The sequence below is a fragment of the Aphelocoma coerulescens genome, assembly GCF_041296385.1.
Source record: "Aphelocoma coerulescens isolate FSJ_1873_10779 chromosome Z unlocalized genomic scaffold, UR_Acoe_1.0 ChrZ, whole genome shotgun sequence".
NCBI classification, from domain to species: Eukaryota; Metazoa; Chordata; class Aves; order Passeriformes; family Corvidae; genus Aphelocoma; species Aphelocoma coerulescens.
This window is the reverse complement of record NW_027184085.1, coordinates 37,555,695-37,569,214: the sequence shown is the minus strand read 5'-3', so window position 1 is coordinate 37,569,214 and position 13,520 is coordinate 37,555,695. Positions and strand designations below refer to the sequence as shown.

General features: G+C 39.3%; 1 protein-coding gene across 1 annotated transcript in view; it reads left to right on the top strand.

The window, feature by feature from the left end:
- SLC28A3 (solute carrier family 28 member 3) overlaps positions 1 to 13,520 on the top strand; it is a 39,980-nt gene that overhangs the window by 6,834 nt on the left and 19,626 nt on the right. Inside the window, exons 2-7 of the mRNA XM_069002124.1 lie at positions 949 to 1,050; positions 5,013 to 5,095; positions 7,693 to 7,784; positions 9,200 to 9,389; positions 11,289 to 11,433; positions 12,790 to 12,903. Coding sequence (XP_068858225.1) covers positions 949 to 1,050; positions 5,013 to 5,095; positions 7,693 to 7,784; positions 9,200 to 9,389; positions 11,289 to 11,433; positions 12,790 to 12,903 — 726 coding nt within the window. The remainder of the gene's footprint in view (positions 1 to 948; positions 1,051 to 5,012; positions 5,096 to 7,692; positions 7,785 to 9,199; positions 9,390 to 11,288; positions 11,434 to 12,789; positions 12,904 to 13,520) is intronic.

The window sequence follows — 13,520 nt, the reverse complement described above, 5'->3', positions numbered from 1 at the left end:
AACATTCACAGTGACTGCAGGTATAAGTTATCTGAAATTTTGTTTAAGCAGCTTTCTTACAAAACCAAGAACCAGACATTCTAGGACCTTTAAAAAGAGATAATGTATCCTTCAAAACATTAAGGAACAAGAAAAGAGAGATTCAGAATTTATTTAAAAAAAAATAAAAATACTGGGGCTGGTTATGACTGTCTTCATCCCTCAGTCTGGTAAAGCTAACTCCTCTCTTTAAAGGTACCCTGAGTGTTTTATTCTAAGAGCAATAAAAGTACATGTTCACATTTACTCCATGTAAGGAGCGTAAATACCAGAGCAAAGGTACTAACAGCTGGGGAAGGCCCCAATAGTACATTTTGCCCTTGGTGAGGAGAAGGGCTGGATTTTTATAAACTTGTTGAACCAGTCCTGAGACAATGACCAGCACAATTCACCATGGGAGATATGTGAGTTTAGTCAAGAAAACAGCAGATTCACATTAGATGAGCACCATCCATGACCAAGGCAATAGTGCAGGAACTGAACAGCCAGGCTTTGCACACCAAGTTTTGGGCTCCCTGTTCTAGTAAAGTAACACCGAGAACTGTAGAATCATTTAGATACTAAAAGAACTCTAGGATCACTGAGTCCAGCCATTACTCTAGCACCACCATGTTCACCAATTACCGTGTCCCCAAAGTGCCACATCTACAGGTTTTTGGAGAAAACTTCAGGCATGGTGATTCTTATCACTTCCCTGGGCAGCCTGTTGCCATGCCTGACCACCCTTTCAGTGAAGAAATTTTTCCTAATATCTAATCTAAACCTCCCGTGGTGCAGCTTGAGGCCATTTCCTGTCGCCCATTCACTTTCTTCCATGGAAGCCCAGGCATCATAGTGTAAATCAGTTCTTACTGTACACAAGAAAGGCTTTCAGCTTCTGATTTGAACCAATATAATTTCTGGTCCTAGAATGACAGCAGTGGTGTGGATGTTACAAATCTGAAAGGCACTGGAGACAATTCACAGACAATCAAGAACTCACAAAATAAGAAAACAGTGCATACTAATCAGGTACGTTTTGGTTGGGTTTTTTTTTCTTCCAAATAATCTTATGAAAATTAGTAAACCTCAAATTCAATGTCAGCAATATAATAATATATCTAAGACAGATGTTCTAACAAAATCTGAATATAATTTAAAATGTATAAACAGGGAAGTGAATTCTGTTCTCAAAAATATATTTAGGAAAAAACAAAATTACAGGGTGTGTAGGGTTCAGAAAAATGTATTCCAATGTCATAACGGCTTCATACAAGATACAAAAGAGGCATCAGAAATGGTAATCAGAGGGAAGACTGTGGACGAGGAGTTGACATAGATGCACGTTCTCGTAAGAAGGTGGAAAAAGCTAATCTGTAATCCCTGATTTTAGAGATACAATCTTCCAATCAGACAGAGAATTCATATTATTAAATATTTAATAATATATTAACATTTAATTATGAAATAAACATCCAAAATAAGGAAAATTTCAGACAAACACAAACTTGAGGAAACAGGTCCTGTGTAAAACTGACCAGAGAAGAGGAGAACACAGTACAGATTACTGTAATAAACATGTTCATTTTGACTTGTTTTGCCTGTATGTTTGTTTAACCCCACATAGTGAATATCCCACTATGAAGACATGAGAGTCAGGTTAAAAAATCCACAGGTATTTTACCATTGGCAGGTATTAATATTTTCAGATCCCCACTCCAGAAATAACTTGCTACTCTAAAAATTCAGTTCTGTTGTAATCATATCTACTTGCCAAATTTGGTAATAGTACTCAAAGCAGCATATAAGGAATACTTGATGCAGTGGGTACTCATTTCTACCTGCTATTGTTTTCTTGGAAATGATCAGAGGCAGCAAAGGCATACTGCCAAAGTAATGTCTGTGCTCTCAAAGTTGAATTAATTCCAGATATACAGTGATGGAAAGCATCACTAAGACTGTTCTGATAAGAACTCCTGGGAGCTAGATTGGGATCTGAGATCTTAGGAGAGAAAGGTGCTAGATGGTGCCTATACCTTCATCTTCAAAAAAGCCAGCAAAAAGGAAATTGTTAAAGCAAAAAATCCAAAAAGGACTTTCAGAACTGATTGAAACTGTAGAAAATTGGAGAAAAGTAGTGGCATCTATGAAAGCTTGATTTTTGCCAGAGAAACCAATTTCCCACTGAAATGGTTCATCTGAAAATATTCTGCCTCTGCCTGGTGCAAGAGTATTAGAGATGCATATATTCACACCAACAATTTTTCAGGCACTCTGTGACTGAGCCGTAAGAATTTATTTTGAGGGTCTTTACAACATGAACTTTGCAGTGTGTCCCTTTGCTGGCAGAAGTCCACATGCTCCACACAGCCCTTAGGTAACTCAGTAAGGGCCAACACTCCCCAAGGGCCAGACCTGGTATTGTGTTTGCTCATGAAAAAAAATAAAAGGGGTTTGCATCCATTCTCCCAATTTCCTTTTGTGTCTGCACACTTTCACAGAAAGTTGTCCTTGACTTCAGATTTTCTCAGCACCTTTTAATGTTATTGTACGTAAGTATTTGTGACAATAAAAGGTTGACATAGTAATATTCTGAGCATATTTAAATACACTGTAAACAATGTGAAAAGATGTAGATTGATGTTTTGTAATTGAAATACTCAAAAGGAAAAATAGGTTATATTCTCAAGACAAACCATATATTTCACAAATTTGGAGAGCCAGAGTTCAGGCTGTGAGTGATCCAGGCACAGGGAGTAAGTTGTGGCATGCAGGAAAGAGATAGAGGAGCATGGACTGGCCTAGGCAGTGCATGAAGTGGGGGCACTGGGAATGATGGTGGGGATGAAAGCAACATCTGTAGGACATGAGCTTCAAGCTGCAACCAGGAGAGTGGACACAGTACCAAAGGGAGTGTAGGTGCCTGCAAACATGAAAGCACAGCACTTCAGCCTGGAGGGCTGGGACTCTCTTGATTTATAATGCAGGTTAAAAAATCTGTGAGAAGCACTGATATGCAATATATCCCAAATTTAAGCTCAGGAATAAATGATACTTACATATTATCAGCACTCAGTGTCCCTAAGACGAGAAGCCTACTTCGTACAGCCACCGAGAAGAGAACTGCCAGTTACCAAAAGTAACTTAGTAGGCATTTTTCAGGTTTCCTTTACTTCACAGTCAAGACCAAAGAGGGAAAGAAATTCAGTTTAGTGAAAATATGGCCATAAGTTGTAGTGGAGCTCCACAGAGCTCCACAGCACCCCACTCCAAAAACTGCAGCCAAGAGGACCAACAGACTCCTGCTGGTCTTACGCCGAGCTTTACCTAGGAGAGTGAACAGTGGTTTCCATGTACATACTCCTCTGGTCTCACCATGCGTTAGTTCTGCCTTTGAGATCATTAAAGTCTGAAGACACTTGACCGGCTGAGAGAGATGTGGTTGTTCAGCTGCGAGAAGAGAAGCTCTGGGGATCCCGCTATGGACTTTCAACACTTAAAGGGGGCTTACGAAAAAATAAGAGCAACTTTTTGTAAGGGCATGTAGTCATAGGACAAGGGGAACTGGCTTTAAACTGAAAAAGGGAAGGCTTAGATCAGATATTAGGAAGAAATTTTCTACTGTGAGGGTGATGAGACCCTGGAATAATTTGTCCGGAGAAGTTGTGGATGCCCCACCCCTGGATGTGTTCAAAGCCAAGCTGGATGAGGCTTTGAGAAACCTGGTGTAGTGGGAGGTGTCCCTGTCCATGGCAGGGGGCTGGAACTCCATGATCTTTAATGATCCTTAAGGTCCCTTCTACCCCAGGCTATTCTATGACTGTGATTCAAGTCTCTCCCTGGCAACTAACTGAGGGCTTTCCAGGACTTCTGGCAGCACCTGCAGGAGGACAGACAGGCAGAATCCAGGGGCCAGGACAATGTCTGTGATGGGCCTTGCTTTCCACAGCAAATGGGGGAACTGACTTGCTATAAACAACAGTGACAGAGTAACAAGAGACAAACTAACTTGCAGATTGCCACTGATCCAAAAGTGGCCGGGCAACTGTGGGCTGCTCCTCTGAAGAGGGTAGGAATGCCCACCAGGCCAAACAAAGACTGTCTGCCTTTGTCCTGGCCATGGCCAGACACTCCAGGCCGGTCAGCTGGTCACAGTGCCCTGGCACGGTGTTCAAAGGGAGAGGCATGAGGGCCACATGCAGGTACGCTGCTGTCTTTGAACTCAGTGGTTGCCTCCCCTGGGCCCTGGCCACTCTGCAGGCCCCACCACAAGTATGGAGGTAAGTAGCCATGGGACAGGCGCCTTCCTTGTGCCCCACCGGAGCGGGGTGGGGGAAGTGGTGCAGTGTGGGCATGACAGTCCCCACAGATATGCTGAGCAGCTTTGAGGGATTGTGCCCCTCCTGGCCACCTCAAGACAGTCCTCAGACAGGGTGCAAGTCAGCCTGTAGTTGTTCAAAAGCTTTAATTAGTGCCATGCTTGTGTGGACTCAGGTGGTAGTTTTTCTTAAGAACAAATTTATTGGCTTAAACTTTTAAAACACTGAGCCTCGTCCGATTTAACCAGTCTCCGTATACAAAAGTTCCATCATATTAATGTTCTGCAAAGAGAGAACAAAACCAGGGGGTGTCTACAGGAGGTGCTGAGCAAGCTGGCTAATTCTCGACTTGCACTTTTCACCTGTATGCAGTAGTACTATCTATGAGGCCCTGCCCTCTTCAGCTCTGAGTAACACTGGTATTTTTTCCCCCCTTTATTTCCACTTTGAAAATAGTGTGGATGGCTTGGGAAATTCCTCAGCCTGGCTAAACACTGGGTTTTCCTGATACCGATCACAGAGTTGGTGGCAGATGGGAGAGCTGGAGCCATGCACACAGTGCAGACAGGAAAGTCTAGAGACTGCTTCAGCCATCTGCCAGTGGGGATGCTTTTTTGCACCTTACTTAAGAAGCATAAACCCCTTTGACAACCTTGGCACTGATCTGCTTTCCAGGGGGATGAATACATCAATATTGAGAGTGATCTGCATGAAAACAAACGTGCCTCCGTAGATGACGAGCAACCATGCTTGAAAGGGTAATGTGTTTTTGCATGAGTAAGTCTTCCACTCACTTCATCCTGGCCTAAGCAAAAAGCTGCCAGTGTTTCTGCTTCTGGAGTGACAGCTCTAAATTTCACTGCTGTACCCCAGTGCTACATAGAGCTTTGTATTGCCTAGCAATTTGTGTAATACAGAAACATAACATGTTTAAAATTATTATACCTCACAAATTACATCTGTGCTTGTGGAACTACCCTTTTAAAGCCTTGCAAATTAAAGGAGCAATATATTTTCTACTTTTACAATAACTTCTTTTCCAGTATTTCTAGAGCAGTGTTTTTTAAAGAGAGATCTTAAAGAGTTGTCTCTTTTGGGAAGTTAAAGATTCACTATTGTTTTTCAGTTTGTATAGCCATTTACTCCAGCACAAAATAAGAACAGAATAGCTGTGAAAAAAGCCATTTTAGTGGAGAAAAGTTTTACATTTTGTTTGTACTACTCCCAAGTGATCACAGAGTGAAAACACACATCTACATTTTACTTGAGGATTAAGTGTTTTTGTGAAAATAACAAACCCTGTTTAAGGCATTAAAAAAGTTAAGACACAAAATCATACTAAATGTTCCTATGTGTCATTGATTTCCTTCAACAGATAGTACTGAATAGCCTGTGGTCTGAGACACAGCCCTTTTGAAAGATCAGTCTATTGATAACACAGATTCACTACACAAGTACAAGGTGTTAGCATTCTCTTCTGGAGTACATACACAAGAGAAAATTGATTTCTGAGTTGCAAAATGCAAGCAAGAATAATTTTGACATATATAAATATTTCACATTAATGTGCTTAAGTGAGACCTGTTTATTCAACATCTTCAGTTACATTTCAAGCCTCTGGGATCAACTTTCTGAATAGAATGTTTCCTTACTAAATTAACCGTATTTCATAAGGAACATATTTCTTCTGCCACCTTTCAGAACAGAGCTGCATATTTATGACATATGCGTCTAATTATTTAAGATATCCTGGTACCAAGGTGATAATAGTCTAAATTAATAAAACAAGGAGAGAGAGATGTTAGATAAAAGAAGGAATCACAAGAAATTGTAATCTGAACATAACAATTTTAAATTGCAAAGGAGTCATAAGGAGCAGTAACAGATTGTAGATAGTATTTTTTCCTTTTCTTGAGTGATGGACGAACCATAAGTTTAATGCCTTTTTCATCTATTTGTCTCTCATTTCTCCTTTTTTCTTTTCCTGTTCTATCTAATCTTTCTGCTGAGATTGGGTAGATAACCTAATGTTCCTACAAGTTAGAAAAAAAAGGCTATGATTTGTGAAGCAACAGGAATTCCCAGAACTGAAATTGAAGTATCGAGAGCAATCAAGATTTCTCAGAGAACCTATTACTCTTTGTACTTGTGAAGGAGTGTGTTCCTGCTCTGTTCTTCTGAGTGCTGATATAATTTAAATTAATATTTCTTGTTTCTCTCAAATGTATTTTAAATTAATTGAATTTTTTTGAGTGCAAAAAAGAAGGCTATTAATGCTGGATTTCAGTGTGCATCTAGCTCCAGCTGCATTTATTTTCTAAACAAGTACAGTCTGGATAATTAGCATCTCTAAATATAACACTGCCTTTATGGACTGGGAATGCGAGGCACTGCTTTAGGGATGTGCCTCTCTAAAGCAGTGCCTCTGAGATGACAGAGCCATAGCTGAAATTTTTTTACAGCTTGCACAGTATGAAGGTGTTTATTTAGCCACTGCTTTTGTAATTGATATACGTCCACGTCACCAGCATATTTAACATTGGAAATCTGTGTTGAATTAACTCAGTATGAAGGTGTTTATTTAGCCACTGCTTTTGTAATTGATATACGTCCACGTCACCAGCATATTTAACATTGGAAATCTGTGTTGAATTAACTCCCTTACCTCTCTTTCCCTAGATTTCAACCTCCCTCATGAAATCACGCTGTTACCTTTAGTGAGGAAAACAAAGTGAAATACGTTATAATTGGAGGAACTGATACTAGAGCATGACATTCAAATATAACAAATAAAATTGTCATGAGATGATGAGATGAAAAGTTAATGTAATAACCACAAAATTTTAAAAAATCCAGAAACATCTATGCACACTGTAATAAGGTTTTATTGGGCATTGGTTATTTTACACACACACACACAAATGTTAGGCCTTCACAATTACAGCAACACTACTGTTCCACATAGCACTGCTGGGCAGGCTGTATTAGCAGACTTTGTGGGTCTAGTAACAAACACTGAATCTTTAACTACCTACTCAGTTTGCACTCACCCCATTAACAGATCTCTTCACAGAAGAGCTGTACTTCAGAGGGTAACAGAACTGGCCTGCTAACTTCGCCCCATTACATAGATTACAGATTGTCCCATTACATGTCTGCTGTATTTGATTTTTCACTTGTGCAACATCAACCCGAAGAAGTCCCTCTCAAAAGACACTTCTTATCTGTCACTCCGAGATCCACATTTAACCCTTACCAAGCTCAGTGAACTCCAGTGGAGAAATTTTGACCAATATAACACAATTTTCTTCTGCAAAAGCTTACGTTTCTATTCTTTGTTAATTTTTTTTCCTAGGCTCTTAGAAAAAAAATATTATGAAGTCTGCAAATTTTGCAAGAAGCATAAAACCAGAATTTATTTAGTGGTCTATGGAGTTTTAATAACAGGTACAGTATATGTTACACCCAGGATTGCTGAAGCCTTATTTATTTAGTTGTATGAGATTATAGGCTGTGCAGTGTCTTTGTCTGACATTGAAACTCTTGACTGTCTTTAAGAATGTATTTCAAAGTAGGTAAGAATTTAGTCCCAGAGAAAATTCCAGATTGCAAAACCTGCTCATTCCCAAACATAACAAAAGCACAAATCTTGCTAAACTGCTTCTCCAGCATGTTTAACGTCTGACTAGCAGTTAAACTTGTGATAACAGGATAGTTCAGACTTTGTGTCTACTCTATCACCAGCGACTCCAAAATTATGATTTCAGTAACTTGTCCAAAACCATGAAATCACATTAAAAACAGTCAGCCACCAAATAGGAATGGACTTAAATCAACAGGCTGGAAATGAAAGTTTTCTCTTCTGACTCATATTACTCAATAGTCACAGCAAATTTTTTCTAGAGTAAATGTACTTAGACAGTATGCACTGCAAAATCATTCAGATACTCTTTTTTCTCCCTTTCCTAATTTGCAAGCAGGTTGGTTTGTTTCCTTCCACTTCACCAAGTTTGTTTTTGAGATCTTCCTGCTTGACTACTGGGAACCCAGAGACTTGAAATATGTCCGTGAGATAGGCGTCAGCACACCAGAAGGGGTTATAAAAGTGCTGCTTGCATGCTGAATATCCTACCCTCATAACATCATCTTGTCTTGCTTTGTCATAGTACAGACATGTTCTGGCTCAAGAGAGTGAGTGAGTTCTAGGAATATGTCAGGATTTCATATATTAATTCCATAAAAAACCAACTTGCATTACAAAAATCAGTAGTCCTTCTTCATTATTTGCCATAGACAAAATCAAGTTATTCTTTACAAGAACTGAATATTTTTTTGGCCAGCATTTATCACCAGTGAACCTGTCAAATAATTTCCTAACTACTTTATGAAATAAATTACTTTTAAGCTTCACAATTACTTGAAAAGGTCATCAATTCAGTCAATTGACATATGTTTGTAAGTGTTTGTTTCTAGTTTTATTGGACAAACTCATCCTCTTTTGAAAAATGGAAAAAGACTCTTGCTCTTAATTAATGCTTTAGGATTCATTCTCTAGGAAAGAGAAGTTCTATAGATGTGTTTAATTTTCCCGAGTGATTAACATGTTTGATATGAATTTGCCTTGGCAAAAGCGTATAACCTGCTTTGATAGAATGAAAGCCACCTTTCATATCAATGAGCATATCATAAGTAACAACACTATTCACAGAAGCAAAATTTTTCAGTATTCAGTCTGAGAGTCAGAAAAGCACTGAAAAGATAAACACGGGCCTGACTTTGATCACATCTTATAAATTTAAGGTTTGATCCTGTTTTTGAAAAGACCAACCTAACTGACATGTATATTCTTGTTTCTGTGACAGCGTACTTGGCAGTAGTTATTGCAGCCTGCAGTTTGAATTTTCAGAGAGCTTTGCCACTCTTTGTCGTCACTGTCCTAGCCATCTTCTTCATCTGCTGGGATTTTTTAATAGCTAAGTATGAAGACAGAATTGCTGCACTCTTTTCCCCTGGAGACAGATATCTGAAAAAACAGTGGTTTTGGTTGAAATGGTAAATATTAATTACTTTCTATTTATGTAGAAGGACAATGCAGTAGTCAAGTTGCCCCTATGATTTTATTTCAACTTACTCCCCCATAAACACAAGGAGATGGGTCAATCATACATATCTCAATAATACAGAATAATTCAGTATTTACCAGTTTACAGATATCAGGAACACATTCAGGACTTCAATACAGTAGTTAGGGATCAAAAGTCTTCACAGAAAGAGTAGAAAAATACCATGAATTGAGGCAGAACACATTTGTGGTTCAAAGAGAATATGTTCACAAAAGTCCATGTGTGTTGCTGGCTTTTGCATTCATTCTGCAAGCCAGAAAGTGCTTCACTGTTCAGAGAGCTGTTAGGTTTATTAAAACCTTAATTCTAACATAGGCAAACTGCTAAAGATTGGAGTGTATTATCTAGATACTGCTTTTCCACATATCTCCACAGCAATTTTTACTTGACCTTCAGGAATCAAAACATGCCAGCCAGATTTAATGTCATAATAAGGTCGTATGACCTTAATTTGGGATGGTAGACATTCATCTGGTAGATAAATGGTCGATAATTAGACCTGTCAGATACTTATTTCAAGTATTCATGAGCAGTGATCAGGGATTTTGAAGTTATCCCCAGGAAAATGAGGAGACAAAGGAGCCTTATAGACCAAAGAAAAGACCAAATGAAATCTCATTAAAAAGGAAAGCTAAATTCACAAGCTACCTTCTGTTTCAGCTAGGTTACTACTAGCTGAGAGACAAAGAATTTTAAGGAGGAGTCATTCTCAGTTCATGAAATGTCCCAGATTATTCTTAAAATTTAAAAATGGTTTTGCTGAGAAAGGTCTTATAAAGATTGTGGTCCTTCTGCTTGGGAGCCACATTAGAAAGCAGTCACACCAGAAGCATTTCCATTAGATGATCTGACAGCCTCTCTGGGAGAAGGAGCAAAAGGAACAGGAGAGCCCCAAGGAGCAGATGGAACAAGTCGGGGCAGTAAGTGCCATGTTACCTGGGCTGCAATCCTTAAATTGTACATACACAGATTAGGTGCTTAACTGTTTCCTTCCAAGAGACAGAAAGTCTCTCAGGTGTAGAAAGGGTTACTCAGCCTTGCAATAGCCAAGCCATTTTGTGGAGTTTGCCTGCAATGTTTTTAATCCACATCTAAAAATGGAATTTATGTATCTAGGTACCACTGAAATCAGTGAAAGCTTACAGTTAGACAAAACTAGCATTAAAGATCTGGGGCTGTGTTTATTTCCTCTCTGTATATGGGATGATGTATTTTGTTGCCTTCCAGGCTGTTGTTGTGGTAATTACCTTCAATAAATAAGCTTAACGTGGTTCTGATAGTGGGGACCATAGAAACACTGAAACACAGATGTACACGTCTCTTGCCACTGTTTCTGAGGTAGCTGAGCAGACCAAATGGTTACAAAGAGCCATTTACAGCCTGCTCCTCAGTAGAGTGTGCTTCATAGCCCCACCAGCTAAAGAGCATAGGGCAAGTTGTAAAAACCACAGCCTGTATTGCCTAGAACTAAAGAAAGATTCAATAAAGAAAAGGAAGGAAGGGAAGGAAAAGAAGGATGAAGTGAGAAAGAAAGATATCACACTTTGTTTAGTAGAAATAGCACCCAGACAAGAGTCACTCATGCATTTTTTGGGTTTCCCCCCATACTCTGGCTTGGAGGACATTTCTTCCAGATGTCACCAAGGATGCTGCCAGAGGTGCATCAGCAAGGGCAGGTTCCTGCTTGTGTAGAGCTACAGGTTTCAGCCCAATACATTGTACAAAGAGTTTATTCACAAACAGAGATGCAAATGTTTTGGGTACGGGAAGGGAAAGAAATATCCCAAACAACTTTTTCAGGATATCTGATGCTTTTTTTTTAATCTAGGGTGTTGTGTGCAGCTCTTATAATAACTATAATTTGCTGGCTCATCTTTGACACAACAAAACAAGGATCCCGTCAGCTAATCTCCTTTGGTGGGCTTGTGATGTATGTTCTCCTGATGCTTATCTTTTCCAAATATCCAACCAGAGTGAGTATTTATTCCCTGACGGGCCTTTTGGGAATTTTCTTATTCTGTGTCTAAAAAGCTATTCCCCTACTCTAGCACCAAGTCTAGTAAGAGTAACAAAATGTGGGAAAGTAAAAATATAGGCTTGCCTGAGACTAAGCACCCTATTTAATTTCTGAGGAAAGTAAATTTGCTGTTGGGGAGCATGCGTGGGGCTGTACCAACACTGGTCTCTCACTCTTTTGGGAAGCAGCTGCCCATCTTTTCTTCTAGCCCTGATACAGGTTGGAATACATTTGCTCCTGAAGTATCAGTGCAAGCTGAGATAGGCCTTTTCCATGTTTTCACCCACAGGAGCCTCACCACAGTCCTCAGCACATCACAGTTATTTACTTGAGGACACCATCATCACATCAACACAAATAGCATGGAACCAGAGATATGATAGACTTGTATAGCTCTTAACCCCTCACAAGTTTGTTTCCCACTGCAAATTCAGCAGCTGAGGCTGAGCTGAGATCCTCACCTTTTGCACACCCACTCCCATAGGCTCGTAAATGCCATTTATTTTAATTTTCCACCAGAAATGTCCGCTCTGGTTTGCTGTGGTATTACAAAGGGCTTAGGTCAGCCACCACAACTACCACCTTAGCTTTTACTCCTGTTGGCATGCCTCACATACCTCTGCATGCTTTCATTAATCATATATCTATTGTCCAGGTCAGCAGGTTTTCCCAATACTTTTCAATATGTCTTCTATCAGTGCTGAGACTTTCTTAACAGGTGAAATCCTCTCAGCAAGGACTGATGAACTTACCCCATCCAACTGCTGCCGTCTCAAACTGAGGTGAAAACTCATACTCCGAATGCTTTGTGCTCTCCCATGAGTCCTCGTTGCACCTAATTGGTTTGTGTTACTCAAATATGATCTAATTAAATTAGAGAACACCATCTCAGCTCTTTGTCTTGTAAGTAATTTGATTCAATTTTACAAAACAAAGATGTGTTCTGAGGCAGCAGAACAGGAATCATCAGTGTAGTGAAGAGGAACTCATCATAAGCAGCCACAGTTTTTCCTATGACTGCCTTTATATGATGAATCACAATATATAACTGAGTAGTTCTCAGGTATCAAAAGTCTTTAAAGCTAGTGGACAGAAGCAGAGTTGAAATTACCCAATGACAAACCCTATAAAAATATCTCCTTATTCTCTGTCCAGATATGTGAAGATCCAAGTCCCCTACAACCTGTTTTGGCAGCTGCACCTGTCCTGCAGTATAGTCAGGCAATCCCCTTACATTATATAAACAAACATCCAAAGTAAACTATTATTTATTTAAATAACAAGCAGTTTCTTTATTTTTCTGTCTATCTAGGTTGCTTGGAGACCAGTATTTTCAGGAATAGGAATGCAGTTTATTCTTGGGGTTCTTATTCTGAGGACCAAAGTGGGTTTTGATGTATTTAACTGGCTAGGCATTCAGATCCAGGTAAGCTATTGAGCAAAATCCTTACTTGTTTAATATAATTTTCTGTCTTGAAAGTCTTAAATTATATGAACAGTCTGTTCAAGGATCCATTTGTCCTTGATTTTTCCTCCTCTTGAGGAAAAATGGATTCTCAGAAAGGTAGTTGACTTCCTGAATTCAACCTTCTTCTCGTTTATCTTTTGTTCCATTAATACAATGGCCAGAGTAATCCCATTTATTAATTGCTTTACCATCATTGGGCTGAAGTTATAAATTGGCATTCTTGAAACACAAACTACTGTTGTGCCAGGGCACTCATAGGAACTTTTAGAAATTGCTCAACTCCAAATCACACTTGCAATAAACATGATATGCTGAAAAGCCTTGGGATTTAGGGCACAGCCCTAATTATCTTGAGAGCAGCAACATTCCTGGCACCCAGGACATTTCATAGTCCTCATAACATATAAGAAAAGTAATTCAGATAGATATAGGTGGCAAAATCCACATCTGCATGCCAGAAGGGATCTCTAAAAAGTGGATGGGATCTGTCCACAGATGTCTGTGCAGACACAAAATTTTTTTAAAAGTCTCGTACTGTAAACTAATGAATAAGCAATATCCAAAATATAGATCAG